Genomic DNA, 26,322 nt, shown 5'->3' with positions numbered 1-26,322 from the left:
AAGAAAGCATCTTCTCCGAATCTGAACTCTCTGAAGCCATTGTTTTGATTCTGGAGCAAGGCAGTGTGTGGCCCATAGTGACGTCACGAACAAGGGGGCGGGACGGCACATATTCCCAGCGGACAAATCAGCCCATTTCATATACTGGACGAAACGCAGCGGGGCACCCTCTTGTGCATTTTCAGGGCGCTACATCGGAGTCCAGATCTTCACTGGTTTTATCGCTTGCAGACGGCTCGAATCGATACAGAAGGACTTCTTTAATCGATTGCAAACATTTAGTCTTTCCTCTTCAGAACTATTTGAATCATATTCATAACTGGATGAGTAACAAGAAAGCATCTTCTCCGAATCTGAACTCTCTGAAGCCATTGTTTTGATTCTGGAGCAAGGCAGTGTGTGGCCCATAGTGACGTCACGAACAAGGGGGCGGGACTTTCTGAATATCCCCAATTTCGAGCACATTTGTGGCAGTTTTGGGACACTTTAAGTCATTTTTTTTGGTGTTTTGCATTTGACTAAAAATATCAGCCTGCGTGTTTTGGGTATTTTAGATGCTATAAAACGTTTTTCTGATGTCAGTTAGGAAACAAAAAATGGTGTCGGTTGTCCTTTAAATGTCTTGACTTTATTGTCCCATTTTCTTTTCAGTTCTTTGACGTTGGATGCCCGGCATGCCGTCGTCCACCATGCTGTTGGCCCTCATTTGTGTGCTCCTCATGCTAGGGGGGCAAGTCCTTGCCGGAGGCTACGCCCCCATGCCTCACATGAAGTACATGCAACCCATGATGAAAGGACCTGTCGGCCCTCCTTTCAGGGAGGGCAAAGGACATTATGTTGGTGAGTAGCGTGTTCGTGCATACATGCATTCATACATATAGCGTCTTATGATGGGAAAGAGCAGGGAAATACAGATGAATATGCAGAAAGTTGTACTTATGATTTGTTGACATCGGCAAAATCATTGTTGCAAAAATGAGTTTCAAACTTGTCTTTATTTCATGTACTTGTTTTGTTTTCGCCCCCACAGGAGAAATATTGGTTTTATAATATGCATAAAATATATGATCATCTAAAACGACGGGAAAAATGTGACTGATGGGACTTGATCAAAAATATTGTTTTGCTTTTACTCCCATCTACTGGTTGGACGTCCACATCACAGCACAAAATAACAGTCAAATCATCTCTAAAAAAATGTTAGCGAACTTGGAAACAACTGTAAGAATTCCACTTTTTTTTACATTTCAGCAAAACTTGGGAAAGATTTGCAAAAATCACAAGTCAAGATCACAAATCATACTAATCATCTCAGAAAGAGTTCCAAGTGATTATACTGAGCTCTATTGAAACAATAAGAAAATGAATCCAGGACGTGCATTGCCCGGCTAGTTTAATTTTGCCCATGAAATGATCTACACCCTGACAAAATGGAGCTTGAACTTAAACATGACAAATTTGGTTTGCTAACAATCAATGAAAATAAGAATGATGACTTTTTTTTACCACCCGATTCCAGTTTTGACAAAATCACTTATTTTCTCTTTTAGATAGGCCACCCATGCTTGATGTGAAAGGGGAGCCAGGGCCCCAAGGCAAACCCGGACCTAAAGGACCACCTGGTCCTCCTGGAATCCCAGGAAAGCCCGGACTTGGGAATCCCGGCCTCAACGGCCAGCCAGGTCCTCAAGGGCCTCCCGGATTTCCGGGGATTGGTAAACCGGGACTTCCAGGACTACCAGGAAAGATTGGACCAAAGGGGATGCCGGGACTTATCGGCGAGGTTGGTCCTCGTGGTGAACCGGGCCTGAGGGGTCAACCAGGGCAGCCGGGACTGCCAGGACCAGCAGGGCTTTCTTTGAATGGGAAACCCGGACTTCCGGGTGTTAGGGGACCGCCTGGTAGTCGGGGAGAACCAGGTTTAAAAGGTATTTCTGGGCCCCCGGGTGAGCGCGGGGTTAAAGGTGAGAATGGAAATGGGACACCTGGACCCCCTGGTATTCGGGGACCCCCGGGGTTAAAGGGCAGCACTGGGCCGCCCGGTCTTCCAGGCTTTGGCAAACCTGGACCAAAGGGTTTGCCTGGACTGATAGGTTCTAAAGGCGACCAGGGACCTCCAGGCGATCAAGGGGAACCGGGAGAGGCTGGGCTTCCAGGTCTTCAAGGTCAACCAGGTCCCATTGGCATAGGAAAGCCTGGAATCGATGGAGCACCAGGAGCGCCGGGACGCATAGGCCAAAAAGGTGAGCAGGGTCTGAGGGGGTCCCCAGGATTTCCAGGGACTGCAGGCTATGGAAAACCTGGTCTAAGTGGGCCAAAGGGAGAAAAGGGTCACACCGGTTTAACTGGTCCACCCGGAGATAGAGGAGAGCAAGGACTAGTGGGCCCGATTGGTGAACCAGGTCTTGACGGAAAACCGGGACCCCCTGGACTTCATGGCCCCATGGGACTCCCGGGAAAGCATGGCATGCCAGGACTCAAAGGAGAACTCGGGCCTCAAGGACCTCCGGGCCTGCCTGGCCTCAGAGGTGACCAAGGTCCAAGTGGGAACACAGGAAAACCAGGTATGCCAGGGGATAAAGGCCTACCCGGACCAAACGGAGCGATCGGAAAACCCGGTCCCAAAGGTGAAGCCGGACATATTGGTCTGCCAGGTAATCCCGGTCTGACGGGTGTTCAGGGACATAAAGGCGAGGCCGGGTTTATGGGAACGCCAGGTCCCAGAGGTCAGTCAGGTATCCCCGGCCTTCAGGGACCGATGGGTCCCATGGGACCGCAGGGGGCACCCGGCTTGAAAGGCGAATCCGGACCACCTGGGCTCCCGGGACTGGCTAAAGTGGGTGAGAATGGACCCATTGGTCCCCAAGGTCCTCCGGGAAAACCAGGCCCTGCCGGACTTAACGGCAACCCCGGCCCGCCCGGCCCTCCCGGTCCTCCGGGTCTTCCGGGAAACGGCCACACGGTAGTGGCGGGTCCGACTGATTCCCAGTTGGAAGGGGGCGAAGTGCCCGGAGACCGTAAGGGACCGGCTTACAGTCAAGTTCCACTCTCTGCCTCCTTAGCACCGGCCTTCACGGCCATCCTCTCCAAACCTTTTCCTCCATCCGGCATGCCAATCATATTTGACCGGACTCTGTACAACGGGCAAAACGCCTACAACCCCTCCACCGGCATCTTCACCGCACCCCTATCGGGCGTCTACTACTTTGCGTACCACGTTCACGTGAAGGGAACCAGCTTGTGGGTGGCCTTGTACAAGAACAATGTACCGGCAACTTACACCTACGACGAATACAAGAAAGGCTACATGGACCAGGCATCCGGCAGCGCCGTGCTGGAGCTGAAAGAAGGCGATCAGGTCTGGGTTCAGATGCCCTCGGATCAGGCTAACGGTCTCTATTCCACCGAGTACATTCACTCCTCATTCTCGGGATTCCTGCTTTGCCCCACATAACCTCGTCCCGGATTCCAGTAATTTTATGAGCTCCTCAGAGGCAGTGCGAAACCTAAAGTACTTGCGGCCATATCAATTTCCAAAACAATAACGCGATCAGTCCAGTTAATCCTTTCTTTCTTATTTTGCTCAGTTTCACAGACACAAGAAAAAAATCACAAGGCAGAAGAAGGAATGTTATTTGTGGTTTTATTTTGGAGTTTTCTGTTAATTATTGTTTGTGGTGTTTTTTTTGAATGTTTTTGTCTTTGTTGTTGTGTTTGAGATAGACTGTTTGGTGCCTTAATTGGTAACAAAGCTTGGCCACGCGCCGTCATCGTCAGGGCTGACAGTTTAGAGCAGAGGTGTCAAAATCAAGGCCCGGGGGCGAAATCTGGCCCGCCATGTCATTTTGTTCGGTCCGCGAAAGCAAATTCAACTTGGGAAATTTCATGATGCTTGCAAAAGTCCAAACTAAAATTTCAAATTGTTGATTTTTAAACCGTAACAATGGTCATTATTTTTTACTTCAGATTTGAAAACTACGTATTCATTAATTTGTTATGTGCCTTGTATGTAATATGTGGATGGGATGAAAGATTCTAATGGCTTCCCCAAATTCATAACAGCCCCCAAGAGCAAATCAGAACTACAATGTGGCCCACCCGCGGCAAAAATGACGTTGACACCCTTGTTTTACAGAGTTCGGAAGGTGTGTGTGTGTGTGGGGGGGGGGGGGTCCAACATACGGCTCAAGACAAAAAAATGTAAATATTCAAGAAACGTAAAACTTTATGTTCACTTATTAAGAAAGCCTTTAATAGTCCCACAATGAGGAAATTTGATGCTTCATCACTTGATTCCCGTTTTCTCATGAAAATCACAATCATGATTTTAAGAGTTAAGAATGTTGCTATCTTTTTCATTTTTTGAGCTGACCGTTTTTTTCCCTACTATTTATTTTATTCACCCCCCATCCCCACAAAAAAGGCAATCTAGACATATCACTACCAGATATATGACTTTAATGTCCAGTAGAGCGGGACAGAAATGCAAATGGCTCCCTGTTACCTCTGTGAATAAGTAAAGGAAGTGACTTGAGAGGCCCGCAGGTTGTGAAACGCGACTTGTGTAACATTTAACAACCCACGGTGGATGTTTTTTTTTTGTGTCAAAGCCGCCCACGTCCTCATTTCCGCCGATCCAGGCGTTTCAACTACACGTTGCCTGTGCCTGTCCAACCTGGCAGACTCGCAGTGTGTCGACGTATTTACTATATGTGGGCGTCGCCGTGTCACTTTGTCCCATTGGCATTCGGGTCATGAACGTTTTGGAACAGATAATAATTGAACAGGAGTCAAGTTACAAAATCCGGATCAAACTCGCAGCTCTGTCAATGTTTAATCGGAACATTGACTTGTTTGTCTTCTCTGTTAGAATAAAAGTCCCATGCGGTTTAATGATGCGAAGTTTGTTTGACACCCTTGAATTAAGACAAACTTTTCCTTGGGAATATCCCTGCTAGATTGATGCGAACACATCACGGAAAACACAGCAGTCACAGGTGAAGCATTGTAAAAATTTGGATATTCGACCACAAAGAGTGGAGCAACCCGCATAGACAGACCCCCCCCCCCCCCCCCCAAAAAAAAAAAAAAATAATATCCAAAGGCATATATCTGGAACGGATTATTTGCACTTCCATTCATTTCAATGGGAAAAGACGCTTGGTCGAGGAACAAACTCAATAAATTATGATCCCAAGGCACTACTGCAACATGAAGCCAAATATTGGGCTTTTTTGACCACAACTAATATGTACTTCCCACCGACTGACGTCAGAAATCTAGTATAAGACCTAATCAGTATTTTTCCGATTACATAATGGCAAAAGAAGAAAAAAATGCACTTGGAGCTGTCCGGTTTGTCTCCATAACACAAACGCGCATTATTGTAACGTGAGTCTACAAGGCAGTTCGAGGCTCGTGATGTACTGTATGTTGGCTTATTTTGGTAGCCGTCTATTTTTGGAGATATAAAATGCTGATGTGAATTACATGTGGTTATTATTCGCTGTCTTTATGTTTTGCCGACAACGTCACTTGCTTGCAGAGTTTGCCCTGAGTGCAATTCCTTTGACAAATGTCAGTTTAAGCGTCATTTTATCACATTGCTTTTAATTGTTTTGCTTTATACATGAAGAAAAAACAGGAACAAATTGTGCTTCGTTTTTTTCAAGGGATCTTTGTTTTAGTTGTCTAACAAGTACACGGCCATTCCCATTTGCACATGAAATTAATGAAGATGTTTATACATTTATGCTAATTTAATAGGGATGCCAAAACCGACCGCCGAAGCCAAGAACGTACAAATGGTATTTAACAGCATTGATGATTCAATAGCATTTACGTCATTTAGTTAGCACCCGTGTTGTTTGTTGAATATTATATGTGGAGATTTTGTTATTTGTGTAATCTACTTATCACAATTGTTTTTTTCCCCACACACAAGGTTATTGCGTTACTTTTTGCGCAGTAAAAATGTGAGTATAAAATGCACTCGTTTTGTTCCCCCCTACCCTGCTTATCAGAAATCTACTAGTACTTGATTGTATTGATACGATATCAATAAAGGCCTTCTTCTATGTCTCACATTTCAGTTTTCTATTTGTTTTCTTTTTGTAGAAACCTAATACAGTAGCTGCAATGTCTGTTGAAAGTTTAGTCGACTATAATGAAACAAAAACCGAGATTACAAATCAATAACGTAATTGAATGCCAGAGATGTATTTTATGCCGGCATAATTTGATAGATTGATAGGCCAAACAAAAAAAAATATTAAACACATAACTGACCCTTAGGCCGAATGTACTTGGTGTACTTTTTGCTGCAATTTCAGGTGAACATAAACCCATCCATGTGAACTCAATTTCACCTTCTGCGAACCTTTGGATGGGCACGTTCAACTAATCAATGATTCAACAATTCCTCAGCAATTTGCTGTCGGAACTGAAAAGAAAAACACAACTTGACTGTCATGTATTTTGAGATGTTGGGGTTGCATTTCCAAAATCGGACACAAGAGGGAGACCTACAATTACAATCCGTTTTTGTTGAAACTCCACTTCCGTTTATGAAAGTTGAGTACTGTAGAGAAACAACCGATCATGTAAAAGCATGTCCAGTTAGTTCCTTGGAATGCGTGTATCGTCATATGTGACGTCACTGCAAAAAAATTGGACATCTACAAAGTTTTAGCACATTAAATCAGCAGGGTTTCAGCTCTGTATAAATAAATGTTATTTTTCTGGTTGATAATCGTTTTAGACATTTTTTGTGATTCGAGCGCTATACCTGGAGAGACACCCCGATCGTGTGTAAATGAACACTATTTTTAGGGATCAACTGTCTGTTCTGAGCATTGTGTGTTCATGGGCTGTCGTCCGATGACGCAAAACAAGCCATAAGCACGAAGATAATGTGAGCTTTCTGGAACTGTCATCATCGACCCGGATTCTTTTTACGTTACACTGACGTCAGACGTCTCGTGCAACATTTGAGGTCTTCGTAAACGGGGCAATCTAAAACAGAAAATGTGCGAAAACGGCTCGACTTGCCTTTACACACGCACCTTTATACTTTTATATAGAGTGCCAGATAACAACATACGCGTTTGAGGAGTTTATTGTGTTATTTGAATTGTCCAAGACATTTTTTTGTGTTTCACATTCCGCATACGCGTATTATTTAATCAGGATTTTATCTCTTCGGAAAGAATTAAAGAAAATATATGTATAAAACAGATTTGGAAGTATAGGGTCTAAAGAGGCAATTTACAAAGGAAAATAACTGGACAAGTGATTGGATTCCTCTCACCGGTTGGTGTTACGTCAAACATTTCCGATCGCCATGAAAGTAGCCACCAAGCAAGGTTCCTCCCTAAACAACAGACGAAGCTGCCACATTGAAGAGGAACAAAAAGACAACTTGACAGCGCTTTTCGCACTCGCTCCTCTTTCTCCGGGCTAGTCACTGGATTTCAATGTTCATCCTGCGCTTTGTAAGTATGCCAATAAGCCGATCGGGGAAGAAAAGTGGCCCGTTTGCCCACGTTCGCGGCGTTCTAGTTTTCGAGCCGCACGATACAACGACTTACACGGAGATTAGCATTAGCATCGGTTATCTTTAAGTAAAATTCAGAGTGTGCAAGGCAATGCAGCCTCGTTCACCTTAGCATTTAGCCTTTAGCGTCGGTCATTTGACACTGTCGTGTCGCTGTGCCCTTAAATTTTACCCCATCCGTGATACTTAAGGCGAAATAATGCCCGAGAGGGTGTATAATCGCACAATCGCCGTGGTAATTCTCGAGTAACGCGAAAAAGTGTCACATGTGGAGCTAGCCTGTTAGCTAGCGGTGTTACATTGCTTGCTAACACCACCGTGTGCTAGGAGTGGTGGGGGTTAAGGAGAGGGTACTTTTACGGTCACGACTAATAAGCGTTAACATTACCCGCAGGGCTTTGTTTTTGTTTGAAAGGAAATCTGACACGCTCTTATCACGCTGCAATTGTTTCAACAAAATCAAGGCTGTCGGTTCCACACATTTGAGCCGACCAGCGATGAAGATAACGCTAGCCATTAGCTTCGACGTATGGGAAAAAAAAATCTCCTTTCCCAGCAACGAACAGCGTGTGATCAGATCACGTGCCCAACGTTCATGTTTCTTTGTTCACATTTTAGTTAATGTACGTACATGGAAGCGTTATATTTGTGCGTTTTGCAATTTAAGACTTGGCCAAAAGGTAAAAGTTGTAGCTGGCCAACTAGCTAAGTAGTAATCAGAATCATCTTTATTGCCAAGTATGTAGAACACACAAGGAAAATTGTTTCCTGTAGAACACGCTGCACTAGTATCACCATCAAAAATTGCAAAGTGGCACTATACAGTTCCATTTGGGCTACTGTTCAAAGAGTTAATGGCTTGGGGGAAGAAGCTGTTTAAATGTCTGCTGGGTTTGGTGCGCATAAGTAGTACCTGTCGCCCATTGTGGCAAATCTTGACCTGGGACATGGCCGACCTATTTCGTGTCACATTTAACATTATTTCATGTTTACGTGTCAATAACGAACATAGTTTGGTTACAGCAGGCCAATAACAAAAAATGCCTCTTTATCGTGTAGGTACAATATCAACAGTGAATGTAGTAGAAGTAGAATGTGCAAAAATTCCAAAGATTAGTTTAATGAGACTGGCCGAGTCCAACAGGTATTTTAAACACGATTCCTATAATATTCCTTTTTAAAATGGGTGAAAAATGTAATCATCGACATTTGAGGCGTGACCTTTTTTTGTTTTTTAAATGCCGATCTTTCGTAATCCTAGTTTCCAACATTTCTTTTGTACCATTGGGAAACTTGTTAAACACAGAACTAAACAACATATGCTCACGATAAAATAATTCTATAAAGCCATGTGTCTAGATTTCCAAAACAATTGTCAAGAGCCAAAACGAATTTGCAGAAGGCCATCAAGCGATGAGCAGTTTGATTAGGCTTTCAAGCATGGAAAAATGCTTTTCAAACAATAATCAATTTTAAAAACTACTATTATTAACAGGCATTTATAGTTGATGACCACTTTAAAATTGGGCGATACAGAAAATATGACCCACCATGGCTGGCCCAGAGTAACATCGAGGCGGTTTGCAAATCAATTCCGATTAAATTTGATAGCAGCTTTGGCCTTTCATGTCGCAATGTGCTTCACGCTAGGTGTGTCTTAGCAGTATTGTAAAAATGGTAGGCATAAAAGATTCCGGCATTTTGCCATATGGGCCGCGGTGAAAGGAGGAAATGTACTTGGAGAGGAAGTTGAGTTGAGCAGCTGTGACACTAAAGGGCCCAGCGCATTCCCATGCCTCTCAGTTTTCAATGTATGACCTTCCAATGGAGTCCCCCCCCCCCCCTGGTCAGCTTGTCATTTCTGGCGTGTTGCTTCTGATACTGGAAAGATGAACAGAACTAATCTCACTGCAGACAGACGCGCCACGCTACTCCTTTATTTAGGGGTCGTTATTTTTTTCCAATGTGTTAGTGCGAGAAAATTCTGTTGCTAGTTATGACACGAAATGTACTTTCGCTTTGTCGGATGCAAGCGTGTGCGAGTGTCTGTCACGAAGCGCCGCCGCTGTTGTCCTATTTGCCGAATGAAACCTTTAAATCCACGTGATCACCCTTAGGCCGTAACAAGATTAGCCACCCAAGAAGTCCAGACCTATCATTCGACACCCCCGTAACTAAATGACTTACCGGAATGGTTGGTTGCACTGTAACCACCTGCGGATAACAGGAGCGGATACGCACGTGCGAGCGCGACTCACACCGTTCCGCAGACAGCGCTGATTATATAATTCCATTTCCAAGTAAGCGCCTCAAATGATCTGACATTGTTCAATCTCCAAATGCCGCACGATTCAAGATTGTAAAAGTGTTGTAACCCTGAAGCGATGATTTCATCAGAAGATTGATGCCGAGGAAGTTTTTTCAATAAATACTTGAATATAAAGGTAACACAGAGTGTCGCACTAAACCACTGGTGTCAAAATAAAGGCCTGGGGGCCAAATTTGCCCCCCACATCATTTTATTCAGCCTGCAAAAGCAAATCAAACTTGAGAAATTCCATGATGCTTGCTAAAGTCCGAACCAAAATTTCTAATTCATGTATGTAAATATTGACCTATTTAACTATGCGTGGTAGGTATGCATGTAGTTTATTGACATCATTGCTGTCGAACACAATCCCATTTTTGTCTCCAATTTGTTAAATTGGATTGTATGATTAAAAAAACGTTTTAGGGATGTTTAACTTTTGATCGCACAGCAAGCAAACTAAATGAAAAGTTTACTTCAACTCACTGTTTGCCAAGCTAACACACACAACTTTTGTTTTTCCACTGGTTGGCTAACAGTTGTGACAGATGTACCTTCCGCACTGTAATTAGTTTTCAAATTTAAAGTAAAAAAGAATGAGTTATTGTAGTTTACATGGGACAATTTGAAAATTTGTTTTGGACTTTAGCAAGCATTCTGGAATTTCGGTTCGATTTGTGTTCGTGGGCCGAATAAAATGATGTGGTGGGCCAGATTCGGTCCCAGGGCCTTGACTTTGACACCTGTGTTATTAAACATCACGAGCCTGGCTCTGAAAGTGATTTTGATCCTCGTCCATCATGGAACGCTATGATATTAAGACGTGACCTTTGTTTTTGTAAGCGGGAGGCCACCGAAAATTTATGCAGCGCTTCGTCTGCCTCATACTGGTTAATGAATCATGCGCGCGTTAGCGCCGCCAGGGAGCTCGGTTGGTACTTGCGGCGTCTTGACAGACTGACGACTCATCTCAATGCTGCTGCACCGGTTCGGGCCGACGCTAAAGCAACAGGTAGGGAAACCTGCGACGTGATTAGATTAGTGCTCGCGCTCTCAACTTTGAACTATCTGGAGCCGCGGCGGCAGGTGAAAGTACCTTTGGATGCCCAAATGTTCATGACGCCGATGGCCTTTTACTTTTCTGGGCGGTGTCGTAGATTCCAAGCAAGGGCGGCTGGGAATTGCACAAGAACCAGTTGTATTTTCTGGTTGCCAAGGGAGACACTGTTTGTCTCCATGCCGTTATTGGTTTTTTTTTTTGGGGGGGGGTTATCCTTCAGGAGCTTATAAAATGTGTGACTCCGCTCCACGACCTCAAGTTGTGAAAAGCGACCATAAAGTTTAGATCACGGCTTTGATACCAAAGCACTCACAATCCTCCTTTTGTGACTTTCTTAACCGAGGGTGCTTGTACAAGTTGCAAATAATTCGGAACATTCACACTTTTTTTTTGCCATGAGCCACGATTCTTAAAAATTCCCGCTGTCAGCTGTAAAGTTTGTGGAGAGCGAATGTTGAGAAAGCGCCACGCTTGTTTTGATCCCTTCACTGGGGGATACCTACATTCCCTACAGGCGCATTTGTTACCGCCGCTGTGGTTATTGTTGGGATAGCAACGGGTTTCTCCCCATGGGGCTGTCAGAAGGCCATGTTGGTCTTTAAATGTAAAAAAAAAAGTGGGGGGGCATGTCGCAGTGGTGCTAGGCAACATTTGAGCAACAACGTGAGTGAAAAACGTTTGTGCTTCTGAACAGCACAATTTTGTGTTTCAAGGCCATTTATGTTGAACTGAGCATTTAGTCCAGTCTGAAATTGATCTGTCGCTTTTCATCCTCTACAGCACTGGTGTCCAAGTCTAGGCCTGGGGGCTAAATCTGGCCCACCGCATCATTTTCTTCGGCCCGGGAAAGCAAATCACACTTGTGAAATTCCATAATGTTGGAACCAAAATTTCAAATTGTCCCATGTAAACCACAAGAAATGTCAAATTTGATAACTAGTTGTATATATATTTTTTGTGCACTGTATATGTCAAATGTGGAGGGAATGAAACATTCTAATGGCTTCCTTAAATTCATAACAGCCCCCATGAGGAAACCGTAACTGTCTTTGAGAGTTTTGAAACGTGCTTATAAATAAAATTGATTATTAATATTATTACAATGCAGCCCGTGGCACAAAAATAGTTTGCCATCCGCGTGTTTGTTTTTTCATAGGTCGGGACGGCTGCGTATTAACTCACCGACTTCAAAAGTAAAATAATTACAAGGAAAGACAGGAGAGTTGGCATGAACCTGTTGCCGGGCAGATTATACAATATTGATGTCGTGTCATTTTTTTCCCCTTCGATATAATATATGCTGTAAATTTTATGTTGATTGAACATCATATTATTCTGAACTAGTCAGTCAGCTGATCTCTGGAGAACATTCAGGGGGGTGGGCTGCCATCATCTGTCAGTCATTAAGACACGCTGTGTTCCAAATCCAAAGTACAACTCGGGTCTAACTTTGTACGCACACAACTTTCCATGGCCACGTGTTGAACGTTTCTCTTATTTAGTGCTGGTATGCCAGGGGTGTCAGTCATTTTTTGCCGCGGGCCACATTGTAGTTATGGTTTCCTCTCGAGGGCCGTTATGAATTTGGGGAACCCATTAGAATGTTTAGATCCCTTCAAATATTACATATAGAGCACACATCAAATTAATGAATAACTCGTTTTCAAATCTGAAGTCAAGAATAATGACTTTTATTGTGGTTGACATCCAAAAATATGAAATTTTGGCTCAGATTTTAGCAATCATCATGGACATCATGGATTTAACAAGTTTGATTTGCCTTCGCGGGCCGAAAAAAAATGATGTGGCGGGCCGGATTTGGCCCGCGGGCCTTGACTTTGACACCCGCGTGATATGCTAAGTAGGGCAAAAAAAAAAAAACAATCAAAACTACTCCGAGATACCGCCCGGCAAGTGCAAATGCGTCACGTGGAAATTATTTTCTCTTCAATCTCTTGTTGTACAAAGTGCCTATCAAGCAGGTGTCCCGCGGTATGTAGGGCATCGATATCTTGCCGGCGCACATTGTGCCGCTCTGACCCCAAGCCGCTTCCTCCCGTCCTCCGAATGTTCCGCCTGCTCAAGCCGCTATGGATACCCCCCCTTTGCAGGATACCCCTGGCCCGCTTCACCTTCTGTTGTGACAATGTTTACGTGCTGATTATTTTTTTCCTGCCCTGAGATAGCATACCCCTCCCCAACCCCCTCACCCTATCACCTTCAACCGAGGCCTCTTTTGGCTCTCACAATCTCCCTTTTCAGTCAGGCTGACTTTCTTCTTTCTTTCCAGTCACTGTTGATTTTTGTTGGAGGCCAGCTGATTTGGGAAACCCTCTGCAAATCTGATAGCCCCCCCCTTACCAGCCCCACCATCATCACTACCCCCACTCGCTCTCTCACACACACATACAGAAATTATAGGCTGTTCCCTGACTGTAAAGCATGTGGTGGGCGCCGAGGGAAGTCCCCCCCCCACCCTCAAGGGACCCTTTGCTGGGCTGCGGCCTTTCTCAGCTGACCTTTCTCCCAGTTTTATTTATACCGTATAGATAGACTGTTGAGGAGCGAGCGTTTCGCGGCCGCTATTTATCTACCTGCCATTGAGTTGGCTTTTACCCCTGGCCTGTTTTCTTTTTAATGTCTCAATTACAAAATATGTATTTATTTGTTTTGGAATCACTATCAGAAAGCCTTTAATAGTCCCAGAATGGGAAATTTGCAGCAAAAGTTAAAGGGGCAGGGGGGGTTAAAAGATAAAAAGAAAATGTCAGAAGACTGAAATGTATAACTGCGCAAAAATGTTTCATAAAAAGAACTATACATAGTATAAAATGCAATATACAATTTATTGACTTATGTATTTGCATTTATTTAGTTATGTATCTGTTTGTTTTTATTTATCAGTTTATTTAGCATTCTTTAGTATTTCTTCATGTATTTTTTTAATATAGTCATTTAGCATTTGTCAGTATTTAGCACTTGTTAAAATCAAAATAACTAAGTCTAAAACCCTCCTAAAAATATATATTTTGTGGAATGGATGCGGTTATTTGGTAGGATACTCAATGTGGAAAATATTTTCTCCTCAATTTGACAAATAGGTGCTGTTGGATTGTTTTATTTTGAAAGGGTTTCAATGGTTTGCTTATTTTTTTGTCCCTATTATCTTTCGTACATGTTTGCTTCTTGTTGTCCTGTATACAAGCTTTGGCTTCGGCAAGCAGTGTGACTGGATGGAGAGTGAGGTGGCACTTTTTGAGTGAATTGCATGCCTTGCCGACAGCGGGTCGACGCTGCCTACGGTTGACTCACTTATCAACCGGAAAGCCCGCTCGGGCTCCGTTATTTGCCACCGTTGCGTTCCTTTAGTCATGCTACCGTGCGTCCAATGTCTGCTTATTCTCCAATCAGAGCGGCAATACTCATCTGCGATAAAACTTAAAAAGGAGGAAATTCCATATCGAGTACGTTAGAGGTTTTGAGAAACTCTGAAGCGCGGAACGGCTCGGCCCAGCCCGTAATCCTCACCTCGTGACTCGCTAAAGTCCAAGCTCCTTCCTGCGCTTCCCGCAAGCGCCACTTAAACAGCATCATGCGCTGTTCCTTGGCATCCCCCCACCCCCAGAAGTGTTTCGAAATGAAGAGCAGTGCGGCGTGGTTTCTCTCACATTCTACACTCATTGTTCATTGTGTTCTATATGAAAAGTGAAATGTAATGGGCGAATCCCTAATTTTTGTCCCCCACCCGTCTGCTCTCTCCGCAGGCTTTCTGTGTTCACTTGGGCCGTACCTATATGGCGTGTGTGAGCGGCGAATTTTGCCAGGCACAGCACCTCACCACCGTGGAGAAGTGAATAAGCTGCCCCCCACCTCCCTGAAAGACGACGCCACCCAGAACCCCTCCTCTTGATTGGCCATTGTCCTCGAAGGCGCTCACTTTAAAAATAATTTAAAAGGCCTTCTGGATAGCGGACCCGTAGTCCTCGGCCCGGCTGTCCCGCCTATACGACGACTCTTTGCTTTCCGTTTTCTCTTTGAACAGCCAATCACAAACAGCTCTCCTGAATGGGGTAAAGTGACTCTCGGATAGTCTCCATCTTTTTTTCATTTTGTTTTTGTATCACCCCCCCTGTTTTTTTAAAAACACCTTGGGGTGGTGTTGGACTTCTTTTCACCCCCCCTTGTCCTCTCTGCATCACCCTCATTTAGTTGAGCCATCTCCGTTGTTGTCCTTTCGTCCTTATTTATTCAGCCATTAAACGCAAATCTCTCTTTTCTGACTTCTGAGCCAAAAAAAAAGTGACTTTTTCTTTTGTATCATAATTGTTTTCTCCCCCCCTTCCCCACCCAAGCCGTCTCGCCAACATGAACCGCCCCGCCGCAGTCGAGATAACGTACGAGTGCATGAGGTTCCTCATCACCCACAATCCCACCAATGCCACCATGAACAAGTTCACCGAGGTATGCCTGCGTGCGTCCATCGCACTTTCGGAGGGTCTACCAACTACAATTTTTTATGTTTCTTATTTTTTTTAAATCCTCCAGGAGCTTAAAAAGTTCGCCGTGAACACGCTGGTGAGAGTATGTGAAGCCACCTATGACAAGGCTCCTGTGGAGAAGGAAGGCATCCAGGTTTTGGTAAGTGGCCCTCATGAGTGTTTGTCATCTTTTTTTTTGATATTTGACTATTTTTGTCATCGTTTCCGTCTGTAAAGGACTGGCCCTTTGATGACGGTGCCCCTCCCCCGACCCACATCGTAGACGACTGGCTCAAGCTGCTCAACACCAAATTTCGAGAGGAACCCGGCTGCTGTATTGCCGTGCATTGCGTGGCGGGGCTTGGCCGGTGAGTCCATAGTCCACACCCCCCCATCCAAAACAAACTTGGTTAGGAAAAATAACACCCTCATTTGATATTTTTGACTTTGTTTGGGCAGTCCTATTCGTGACCCAAAATACATCTTTCCTTGGCCACTTGCGATATCACAGTTGTTTTTCCTAATTTGAATTTGCACTCAAAAGACGAATTCCCCCCCAAAAACTAGCAAGGTCTGGATCATGACCGTAAAACCCCGTCAAGTTCCACTCGAGCGAATTCAGGTTGACCCGATCACATGTGAGTTTTGTTTTTGCGAGGATTTTTGCAGAAAAGCTGCACTCAGTTTAAAAACAAATTGTCACGCAAAGACAAAAAAAAGTTTGAACACAAAGTAGACAGAATCACATGATGCGGCAAGCTAGTGGAGAAAAACAACAACAAAAGTCTCCTGACCACAAAAGCGCGTGGAGCCAATCGGATCGGTTTGTTTGGCCTGCAGCGTTTTGCCTACCCTCCCCTTTTTTTAAATTCATAAAAAAAAATGCACCACATTTCGGACAAGTTTACACCAGCTGACTTTCTTTTCCAAGTGCCGTTTGACCTTTCGAAGGGTCGTGAAGCTTTTTAGTATTTATTGTTCTTCCCCATTCGTTCTCTTTCTGGTGTGAACTCTGTGGCCCCCCCCCCCCCCCCCCCCGCGGGGCAAGGTGAACCTGCGTGCCCCTGTTGATTTCCCAGGCCCGTTTCCCAGATTTAAACACCCTTCCTCCACCCCGCCGTTGCATCGATGAACCATGTGAACTGTGGCATTTAATCTTCTCTTTCTGCCCCCCACCCCCTTCTGCTCGGATTCCCGCGCCGTCTCCCCTCACCTTGCTTGCCTGGCTTGGACCGACCTCTCAGCGCTCCGGTCTTGGTGGCCTTGGCTCTCATTGAGAGCGGGATGAAGTATGAGGACGCTGTGCAGTTCATCAGGCAGTAAGTCTCAAATCTCTTTGTTTTTGGATCGAGAAGAAAAGGAAAAAAACACACAAAAAAACGACTCAACCGACATGGAACGAAACGGACTCAAGAGACGTTAGAAAAATGCCAAGGCACGCTACCAAATGAGAAAGGTGCATTAAAACTGTGGGTGGGTGAACCTTAGAAGAAGTAGTGCGTCACCCCAGCCTCTAATGTAGCACCTTATAATTTGGTGTGCCTTATATTTGGAAACTTGTCTATACAGTGATACCTCAGCTTACGAACGCTTTAGCTCACAAACTTTTCCTTATGAACATTAAATTTGCGAGCATATAGTCTTAGCACATGAACTAGTTTTCGGCAGATGAACCAAACCACACAGCACCACGGTGGCTGGCGGACGGGTTTTCGTCACCCCCTTTCTTTGAGCGCAGACGTGGTTTATCAAGTGGAGTACGTTTGCTATTATGGGATTGAAAAAGACTCCATTACAGGCTGGTGTTAAGCCGAAGAGGACACAAAAGAAAATTACGGTCGAGCAGAAGGAGATCATCGAAAAACATAAACGAGGTGTGCGTTTGTGTGACTTAGCTGTCAAAGTACCATGACACTAAGTCGACCATTGCTACCATTCATTGACAACTACCATCAAAAAGGTAAATAAAACAACTTCATAATACAGTCCAGTTTATTTCTTTAATTACAATACAATAGCACATTTATTATACATAAAATAAGGTACATATTTTGTGTAGTTTTAAGCCTTATTTCGTGGAAAATTGATTCATGGGGATCTGGGAACGGATTATTCTTATTTTAATGGTGTCCTATTGGAAATTAATGCTTGGAACACAAACTTTGCGCCTTACACACACTTTCTGGGAACCAATTAAGTTCGTGAGCTGAGGTCTCACTGTACAGTGAGACCTCAGCTCACGAACTTAATTGGTTCCCAGAAAGTGTGTGTAAGGCGAAAAGTGTGTATCTCAAAAAAAAAAAATCCCATAGGAAACCATTAAAATGGGAATAATCCGTTCCCGGGTTTCCATAAGATATACTTTTCAACTAAATAAGCCTTAAAACTAAATGTGCTATGGTATTGCAATGAAAGAAATACACTGCATTGTATCATAAAGTCACTTTATTTACTTTTGTGATGGTCATTTATGGCTTGATGGAATGGCGTTGGAGGTCGAAGGGAATCGCATGAGGACTAATTAATGAAATAAACTGCTGTAAAATAACGTTTTATTTACCTTTTTGATGGTCGTTGATGGCTTATGGAAGGAGAGTCACCTTCCATAAGGAATGTTGGTGCTGTTCGGTCGTGTGCTTCCTCCGAAGATCACTCCGCCAGCCGTGGTGGGTGTGTATTATGAAAATAGTGCTTATTATAAGGTTTAATTTTCATACATTTGACGTTTGTAAGTTGAGGTCTCACTGTATATGGAAAATGTATGAAAATACATTTTTGGGTGTGCGCCTTCTACTCCAGTGCACCTCATAACCTGGAAAATACGGTACAATTGTGACTAAATGGTGAATCGGCCAAACGGTCATAGCCTGGCATGTTGCAGCACAACGGGGTCCCTGTCGCCTTTGAAGGCGTACCATCCTAAATTTGAACTTTCTTTAAAAAAAATCCCATCTAATGTTACGCCACCGCCGCCCCTCAAAATAAACGTGACAACCATTGTCGCCGTGTTCTTCCGTAGGAAGAGACGAGGGGCCTTCAACTCCAAACAGCTTCTTTACCTCGAAAAATACCGACCCAAGATGCGTCTGCGCTTCAAGGACCCCAACGGCCACAGCTGCTGCGTGCAGTAAAGCCCACCCACCAGCAACCTGCCTATGCACCTCGAGCAGGATGGGGGGGTAAGGGGGGGGGGTGAAGCGCTAGCAGTCAGTCGTTGTTGTGATGAATCATGCTTAAATTGAACGGAGAACAAGCGAGTCGCCCATGGTGGGGGAGGGGGGGGGCACACCAGCTCAAACCATGAATGGAAGGTCAAAAGCACACAGACGGGTTTCGCCTCCCGCTTCTTCTATCAACCGCTGGCCCGCTTTTGTTTGCCGCTGTCGTCCATCCCGTTGTTTCGTTGGGGTTGGGGAGAAAAAAAAACATCTATATCTACATATACTTTCCCCCCCCCCCCCCACCCCCGCATAAACTATTATACTTCTGTTTAGTGAAACATTGAATTTTTACACATACATTGATGATGAAATGAGGTAATCTAAAATAATATTCCGATTTTTCTTTCCATAAATGAATTTTATGATTGGAATTGATTGTTGTTGTCTTCGAAAACATTTTCAACCTTTTTGTGACTGTCCATTTTGGTTTTTCGTGTTTTTTTTTTCCCTCTCTCCCACCTGGGTGACACCTGAAAATGCCGTCACATTCCCCTCCCCCTTTTCCCCTTCACTTGTTTTAAGTCGCTTTGATTTCAAAGGTTCACAGAGTTTTGAATATGTCTGCGATATTTATTCACAAGTTGTGGGAGTTGCAATTTTGGCAAGGGGCAAGGACACTGATTTCCAATCCTTTATTTTTTTTCCCTTTTCAGAGCCATGTCTTTTTATTTTATTTTATTTTTTCCCCTCGGAGTGCAATAATCTGTCGTCCACCTCAGTAAAGCCCACCGAGCCGGCCCCCCTCCCCGACCAACCCCCGCACGTGCACACTCACCATCATACATCAACCACGAATACGGGACGAAACTCTGCAACCTCAAGGTACATTTATTTTTCTTGCCGTTAGTGATCGGACACAGCTTGAAATTCTACCCCTCTCATTTTGAAAAGCAAACGGAAATTGTCAGTTGTGCTTTTTTTTAAAAAAAACAAAACAATTGTTCCCCATTTTGAAAACATCCCCAATTGGTAATAAAAAAAATCATAAAAAGCACTTGGGTCTCTTCATTTAGCGTTGCGATGCTTGAATAAAAACATGTTTGCTTAAGGTTGGGTTTGCAAACTAGGTCGGGGATTGATCACATGACATGCCGAGGTGAGTCATCCACCTCTATATTGTTTTTTCACCCAGGCACACCTTATGAATTATCTTCTCGGGCCAAGCTAATCGGATAATTTATCAAAACATTTGAGAATATCAACCCTGGAAGCGTTACATATGGCCTCGCTGATTTTTTACATGTGCTGTAGCGCCGCCCCTGTTTTCAACTTGGTGGGTTTGGATGTTTTGCGGTTTCTTTGCTCTTTTTCATTTCATCATCCAGGCTCAAATCATGTGTGATAACTGGAAAAAAACATGATTTCCAGCCATTCTCGGATGACCCTCTATGATCTGGAAGGGCCGGAAGCTGTTTCCGTGGCGGAGAGTGAGTCAACGCCACGTGCAAAAAAAATAAAAAAAATAGGCCAACGTAAGTGCTGTGTAATGACTCACAGCTCGAATACTGTACATCTTGATGTCATCCGTGTCCAAGTTGGCGGTCAGAGCCATCCAAACGGCTCCCTCTGCCGCCAAGAAGCGGCCATGATGAAACACTAAAAGGGACATTTCGCGTAACCTCCCCCAAAAAAACTTGTGTTTCCTTCTTAGCCCGTTTGTCTGATGGGATAAGACAGCAAAACGTCATTTTGATCAACTGTGACCTTTGGTGACCTTTTCATGATTGGAAAAACTGGCCTTACACAGCCGACTTCCAATTCTTAACCGTGAAAGGCAACAAGCAATTGGCCAAAAGGCTTTTTGGATGTGTTGCAAGTCATATGTTGAGGGATGCGAGCCAGTGGCGGCACGGGGCAGCTTAATGGATTGGAGCCCCCTCACATCCTCCCCCCAAGAGCTTCACGTTTCCAGTACAAATTTCCGTCTTCTGTGTGACTGAGAACTAAAATAGAAAGTTTAATAAATTTCCCATTTCAAATTTGAAACGCATTGCCGATAGCCAAACGCTACTTGTCTACACACTCAGTGCCTCAAGTTTTCTAAATGTATTCAGTGTTTTTTTACAGACCATTTCAAGTGGCTATCAGGGTTAGAGCAACACCTCTAGGTTTCTGTTCGCAAAAACGTCAGGAAAAAAAAGGTTATAGACAATTTGGGGGTGAGTCAGATCATTTTCATGGTGACTGGTGCGTGCCAATTCCAATTTAGCAACTTTGCATTTTAATATATGTATCATACAATATTATATCATAACATCTAATATAATATATAATGAAATCAACAATAAAATATATATAAAATCTCCAATAAAAATACACAATATATTTAATAAAAATAATTTATTAATGGTTTGATAAAACGTAAAATATATAATAAAATCTACAAGAAAACAATGTATATGTATTATATATTATAAACGAATATATAGTATGATAAAATACATAATATAATATTTAATAAAACAATGTATAATAAAATTAACAAAACATTTAATTTAATAACAACAGAATATGTATAATATATAATAAAATACAAAGTATTTAATGAAATATATAATACAATATAACGTAATATCTACAGTTAATACAACATTTAATATAATAACTTGTATGTATAGTATAGTAAAATGAATAATACAATCAATATTATATAATATAATGTGTAATATAATTGCATAGTTTTGACTGGACACGACAAAAGTCTGATAAGGAGGAGGAAGGCGCCTTACGCCAAGCTTGACAAAAAGTCGCGTGTCGCCATCAGAGACTTGAAATAAGCATGTTGGCCCGTGGCTGTGTTTCTTATGAGGCGTGCCCCCAAATGTTTGCTGGCCTCTGCGCTCATTTGAAAAACAAATAATCTTCCTGTCATGAATATCTTATACTAAAACGAATATATGTAAAAGACATACATGTAATAGTCTGTTTTTGTTAACCATTGTCTTGTTGCCAATGATTCCCCTACGAGCTCCGATGCTGCCTGCCATTCCCGGATCGGTGCGTTGCGGCATTTACGCATTTCAAACGTTAAAGGAATTTGTTCAAATTAAATGTATATCAGTCGAAAGTTCCTGATTCTCTTAAACTTTAATTTTTTGTTTATGTGAAAAAATACATAGTTTGCATCCAAGGTGTCCTTGTGTTTCATAAATGTTAAAAAAACAAATTTTAATCACTTGAGCTACCCTGATATAACGAAATGTCCAACACAAGTACTTTCTCTCTTCTACCAGCAGATGGCGGAAAAGTACCCATTAAGTAACCTCTTGATACCTCAAATGACCACCAGAGGTCAGTAGAAATCCATCAAATGTCCTTCCTCTCATCTCCAGGATGATGGATTGTGTCTGGCAGCATCTTTGGATGCCACCAGTCTGCCGAGACGCACTTTGCCACCACGTCGTGCATGTTTGGATTCAACAGCCTGGTAATTAATAATATTTGGTCATATTTACAGGAAACCTGCGGCTTGTTTAACTTGCCGTATTCTGAGAATGTCCCGAGAGAACATATCTTACAATTGCTCGGCAATGGGTACCTTTCTGAGAAATGGCAATTTGCTGTTTTGGCTTTTAATTTAGGGCTACGGTTTCTAATTTTGGTTCTGATATGCTGTAAATATGTTGAATGTCAGAAGCTGGAGTTGTGTAATAAATACATTTCATTTATCAGCGCCTTTCAAAACTCTCAAGGTCACTTTACAGTCACAGGATCAGTTTTTTTGTGCGTGAGCAGCGGCAGTAACTCAATTAGATCAAGTTAGCTAATAGATAACTAATAGATAGCTAGCTAGTTAGAAAGCTAATAGATAGCTACCTAGGTAGCCAGCAACTGTGACCCCGTTCAACCGGGAATAACATAGATCAAGTTAGCTATCTAATAGATGACTAATATATAGCTACTTAGCTAGTTAGACAGGTACTAGATAGCTAATGGATAGCAAATAAGTAGCTTGCTAGGTAGCCAGCAACAGTGACCCCGTTCAACCGGGAATAACAAATAGATCAAGTTAGCTAACTAGCTAATAGATAACTAATAGCTAGCTAGCTAGTTAGACTGCTAATAGATAGCTAGCTAGGTAGCCAGCAACGGTGACCCCGTTCAACCGGGAATAACAAATAGTTATCTACTAGCTCGTTAGCTAAGTTGATCTAATAGATAGCTAGCTAGTTACACAGCTAATAGATAGCTAGATAGGTAGCCAGCAACGGTGTAGTAGTGAGCAGATGCCGAATCACAGGCAGACTTGCTGCCAGTCAATCAGCGGGGCCTGCCTGACCCCTCTCACGTATTTCTCTCTCTCTCTGCGCAGTGAGAGGGGAAAAAAAAACAAGTGGCCTCTTCCCATGTGGTGTGTTAGCATTTAGCTAGTGGACCTTCTTGGAGTGATTTGTGCTTTTAGTCTCCTAGTAGGATTTAACCGAGCAGTGTGGGCTTGTTTGTACTCAAAGCATTGTTCTTCTTTTAACACACTTATCAGGATTCATCTCAAATAGCCCCAAAGCAGCCACGAAAGGCCAATCCTGGCTGACACGCAACGTGTTAAGCGGCTGTCCTAACAAGCATCCCTGCTAATTGGCTATTTGAGCGTTCTTCTTTGTCAATTCAGGTCAGGATTCACCAGATGACTGAGAATGCGTTAAGAATTCCTTCCTATTTCCGCATGTTTTCCCAGCAAGAGGCGTGGCGAAAAAGAAAAAAAAAAACGTTCAAAATAAAGAAGCAGAGCGCTGCGTTTAAATTCCCGCCTTAAACTGCCGCTTTCCGGCCTGGCCCGCGTGTTTATAAAACAAGGATTTGACGCATTTGTCTGCGTAGAAATGACATTCATTAACTTGTCAGGAAGCTGCAGCTGGTTGGGGGAAAAAGCCGCTATTAGGCGACAGAAAAGACTAAATTGCCACCGAAATTGCAACGTCCTCCCAAATTAAGCACATAAATAAATAAACTAAAATAGCGTTGAAGCCCCCATAGCGCAGATGGGGCCATAAATGTGATCTTCGCAGCAGCTGCACTCTATGGAGAACTGTTATTTTGTTTTTAGCTGAGCTGAACTTTCAATTAGAGGTCAAATGGTGAAGTACATCGTGGCCATTTTGGGGAATTTAAATGTCACCATTTGGACTGACGAAGGGTATAAAATGTTGATTGGGAAAAAAAAATTGCTTTGACTTTAGCTCAAAATTTGACATGCATGTTGATAGCGGTTCGGCTCACCAGAAAAATCAAAACAAATGTTTTTATTCACCTCATCTCCAGATAATTGCTTATTTTGGATCGTCGTATTTGAGCCTCGTGTCGCAGCTCCCGCGGCAGATCTCATTATCTTGCGTAGACAGATGCAACACGGATAAAATGGCACAAAAGATGCTTTTCATGTATTATTCCGAGGCCCCAGATCAGGTGTTTGCATCTAATTACATGGATCCAAATGTCTTTGGAGTATCCCCCCCCCCCCCCCCCCCCCCCCCCAATCCTTCGTGCTCTGTTTACCACCTGTTTCTTTTGTGTTTTGTAATAGTGCCCCTATCCTCGACCCCCCTCTCCAATGATAGCAAATGCACAGATTGCAGCGGCGTTTGCGTACTTGATATCGGAAGGCAGAGAAAGCGGATTCCGGGGACGCCTCGGACGGTGACATCTATGACAGCCAAGACTCCCAAATTGACCTTTGACCCCAATCTGGTTGGGGACGGTCCGGTGGGGCTAAATTATAGTCTTGGCCCGTCATGAATAACAAAACCCCTTTTATCGATTAGAGTCCAACGACTTCGGCAAATAATGCAAAAGGAAATAAATCCCACCGACAGATCGATCGAGATAGTTTTTAATTAAAATGACACACAAGCCAATTCGAACGTTAAATCATATCCTTTCGTCTCCTAACGAATTTATGGAATATATGCTATTATGTGCACTTTCTGTTTTGCAGGCTGGTCGTCCGCTGGATGAAAAAAGGTAAAAATTGCAACATATTGAGAAGCCTTAGCCAATGTTTATTTTTTCAGGAGTGCGACATGGATGTGATCTGGAATTGCTCCCGGCAAGGAGGTGAATGGCCTTGTAGCAATTGAGACAACTCGAGTCTGCATGAAAAATGACAAGGTGGAAAAAGAGTTGATCTTTTCCGCAGTGTCGCCCAACGAGAGATGCGGATCCCACGGCGCCGGTAGAGCAAAGTGACAAACTTATAGTGGAGGGGATGTCTTTGTTGCTCCATTTGGGGTGCGCTGGACACTCAGGAACACCGACCGCATGATGGGAATTTTGGACTGAGTGAGGTTGCCGCGCCCAATATTTTCTGCCTTACAACATCCCTGCCCTCCAAAAACATGCCGAAAAAAACAACCATGTATATATAGTAAGGCGTTTTTAGCCCCCAAAAAAGACCATGTATAGTAAGCCATTTTAGCCCAAAAAACACCATGTCTAGTAAGGCGTTTTTAGCAAAAAAAAAACCACCATGTTATAGTAAGGCATTTTTAGGCCGAAAAAAAAATCAACCATGTATAGTAATGCGTTTTTCGCAAAAAAAAAAAAAAAAAAACAAACAACCATGTATAGTAAGGCGTTTTTAGCCAAAATAACCATGCATAGTAAGGCATTTTTAGCCCGAAAACCGACCATGTAGAGTAAGGCGTTTTTAGCCTAAAAAAAACGTCCATGTATAGTAAGGCATTTTTAGCCAGAGAAAAACAACCATGTATAGTAAGGCGTTTTTAGCTAAAAAAACACCATGTTATAGTAAGGCATTTTTAGCCCGAAAAAAAAAATCAACCATGTATAGTAATGCGTTTTTCACAAAAAGAAACAACCATGTATAGAAAGGCGTTTTTAGCCAAAATAACCATGCATAGTAAGGCGTTTTTACCCGAAAAAAACCGACCATGTAGAGTAAGGTGTTTTTAGCCTAAAAAAACGTCCATGTATAGTAAGGCATTTTTAGCCAGAAAAAAACGACCATGTATAGTAAGGCGTTTTTAGCCCGAGATAAACAACCATGCGTTTTTTGCAAAAAGAAACAACCATGTATATTAAGGCGTTTTTAGCCAAAATAACCATGCACAGTAAGGCATTTTTAGCCGAAAAAACGACCATGGTTACTAAGGTGTTTTTAGCCCGAGATAAACGACCATGTATAGTAAGGCATTTTTAGCTGAAAAAAATGACCATGAATAGTAAGGCATTTTTAGCTCGAAAAAATAACCATGTATAGTAAGGCATTTTTAGCTCGAAAAAATGACCATGTATAGTAAGGCATTTTTAGCTGAAAAAAATTGACCATGTATAGTAAGGCATGTTTAGCTCGAAAAAAACGACCATGTATAGTAAGCCGTTTTTAGCCCGAGATAAACGACCATGTTTAGTAAGGCGTTTTTACCCGAAAAAAAAAACGACCATGTATAGTAAGGCATTTTTAACCCCAAAAAACAACCATGTATAGTATGGCATTTTTAGCCCGAAAACCGACCATGTAGAGTAAGGCGTTTTTAGCCTAAAAAAACATTTTTAGCCAGAAAAAAAACAACCATGTATAATAAGCCGTTTTTAGCCCGACAAAAACGACCATGTAGAGTAAGGCGTTTTTAACCCGAAAAAAAAACAAAACAAAAAAAAACAACCATCTATAGTAAGGCATTTTTAGAGAAAAAAAAAAAAAAAAAACAACAACCATGTATCGTAAGGCGTTTTTAGCCCCA

The 26,322-nt window shown here is 43.0% G+C and overlaps 2 protein-coding genes across 4 annotated transcripts in view; both read left to right on the top strand.

Moving 5' to 3' along the window:
- The window catches only part of col8a2 (collagen, type VIII, alpha 2), a 51,267-nt gene extending 45,181 nt beyond the window's left edge, over positions 1–6,086 (top strand). For both annotated transcript variants that reach the window (XM_088987001.1, XM_088987000.1), the window contains exons 3-4: positions 652–840; positions 1,551–6,086. In XM_088987001.1, the coding sequence (XP_088843127.1) occupies positions 666–840; positions 1,551–3,454 (2,079 nt within the window). In that variant the 5' untranslated portion in view covers positions 652–665 and the 3' untranslated portion in view covers positions 3,455–6,086. The remainder of the gene's footprint in view (positions 1–651; positions 841–1,550) is intronic.
- A 1,248-nt stretch (positions 6,087–7,334) lies between these two features.
- On the top strand, positions 7,335–19,616 carry LOC148882843 (protein tyrosine phosphatase type IVA 2-like). 2 transcript variants are annotated; one of them, XM_088987005.1, is made up of 8 exons: positions 7,335–7,493; positions 14,688–14,993; positions 15,276–15,384; positions 15,469–15,561; positions 15,639–15,769; positions 16,646–16,720; positions 18,421–18,580; positions 19,276–19,616. In XM_088987005.1, exons 2-7 carry the CDS (start codon positions 14,989–14,991, stop codon positions 18,530–18,532), a joined length of 525 nt encoding a protein of 174 aa, XP_088843131.1. In that variant the 5' UTR covers positions 7,335–7,493; positions 14,688–14,988; the 3' UTR covers positions 18,533–18,580; positions 19,276–19,616. The 2 variants fall into 2 exon arrangements, with proteins under 2 accessions (XP_088843131.1, XP_088843132.1); XM_088987006.1 differs by lacking the exon at positions 7,335–7,493 and adding an exon at positions 10,725–10,875.
- The last annotated feature ends 6,706 nt before the right edge of the window (positions 19,617–26,322 follow it).

The sequence above is a fragment of the Hippocampus bargibanti genome, linkage group LG20, assembly GCF_051943395.1.
Source record: "Hippocampus bargibanti isolate YZ-2025 linkage group LG20, ASM5194339v1, whole genome shotgun sequence".
In the NCBI taxonomy this organism is placed as follows: Eukaryota; Metazoa; Chordata; class Actinopteri; order Syngnathiformes; family Syngnathidae; genus Hippocampus; species Hippocampus bargibanti.
Note: the sequence above shows the minus strand (reverse complement) of the source record. Positions and strands in the feature narration are given on the sequence as shown.

Excerpts from the sequence above, each read along its gene's own strand:
- LOC148882843 (XM_088987005.1), top strand. Across the intron at positions 15,385-15,468 it reads CCATGAACAAGTTCACCGAG|GAGCTTAAAAAGTTCGCCGT; the intron begins GTATGCCTGCGT and ends TAAATCCTCCAG. Across the intron at positions 15,770-16,645 it reads TGCGTGGCGGGGCTTGGCCG|CGCTCCGGTCTTGGTGGCCT; the intron begins GTGAGTCCATAG and ends CCGACCTCTCAG.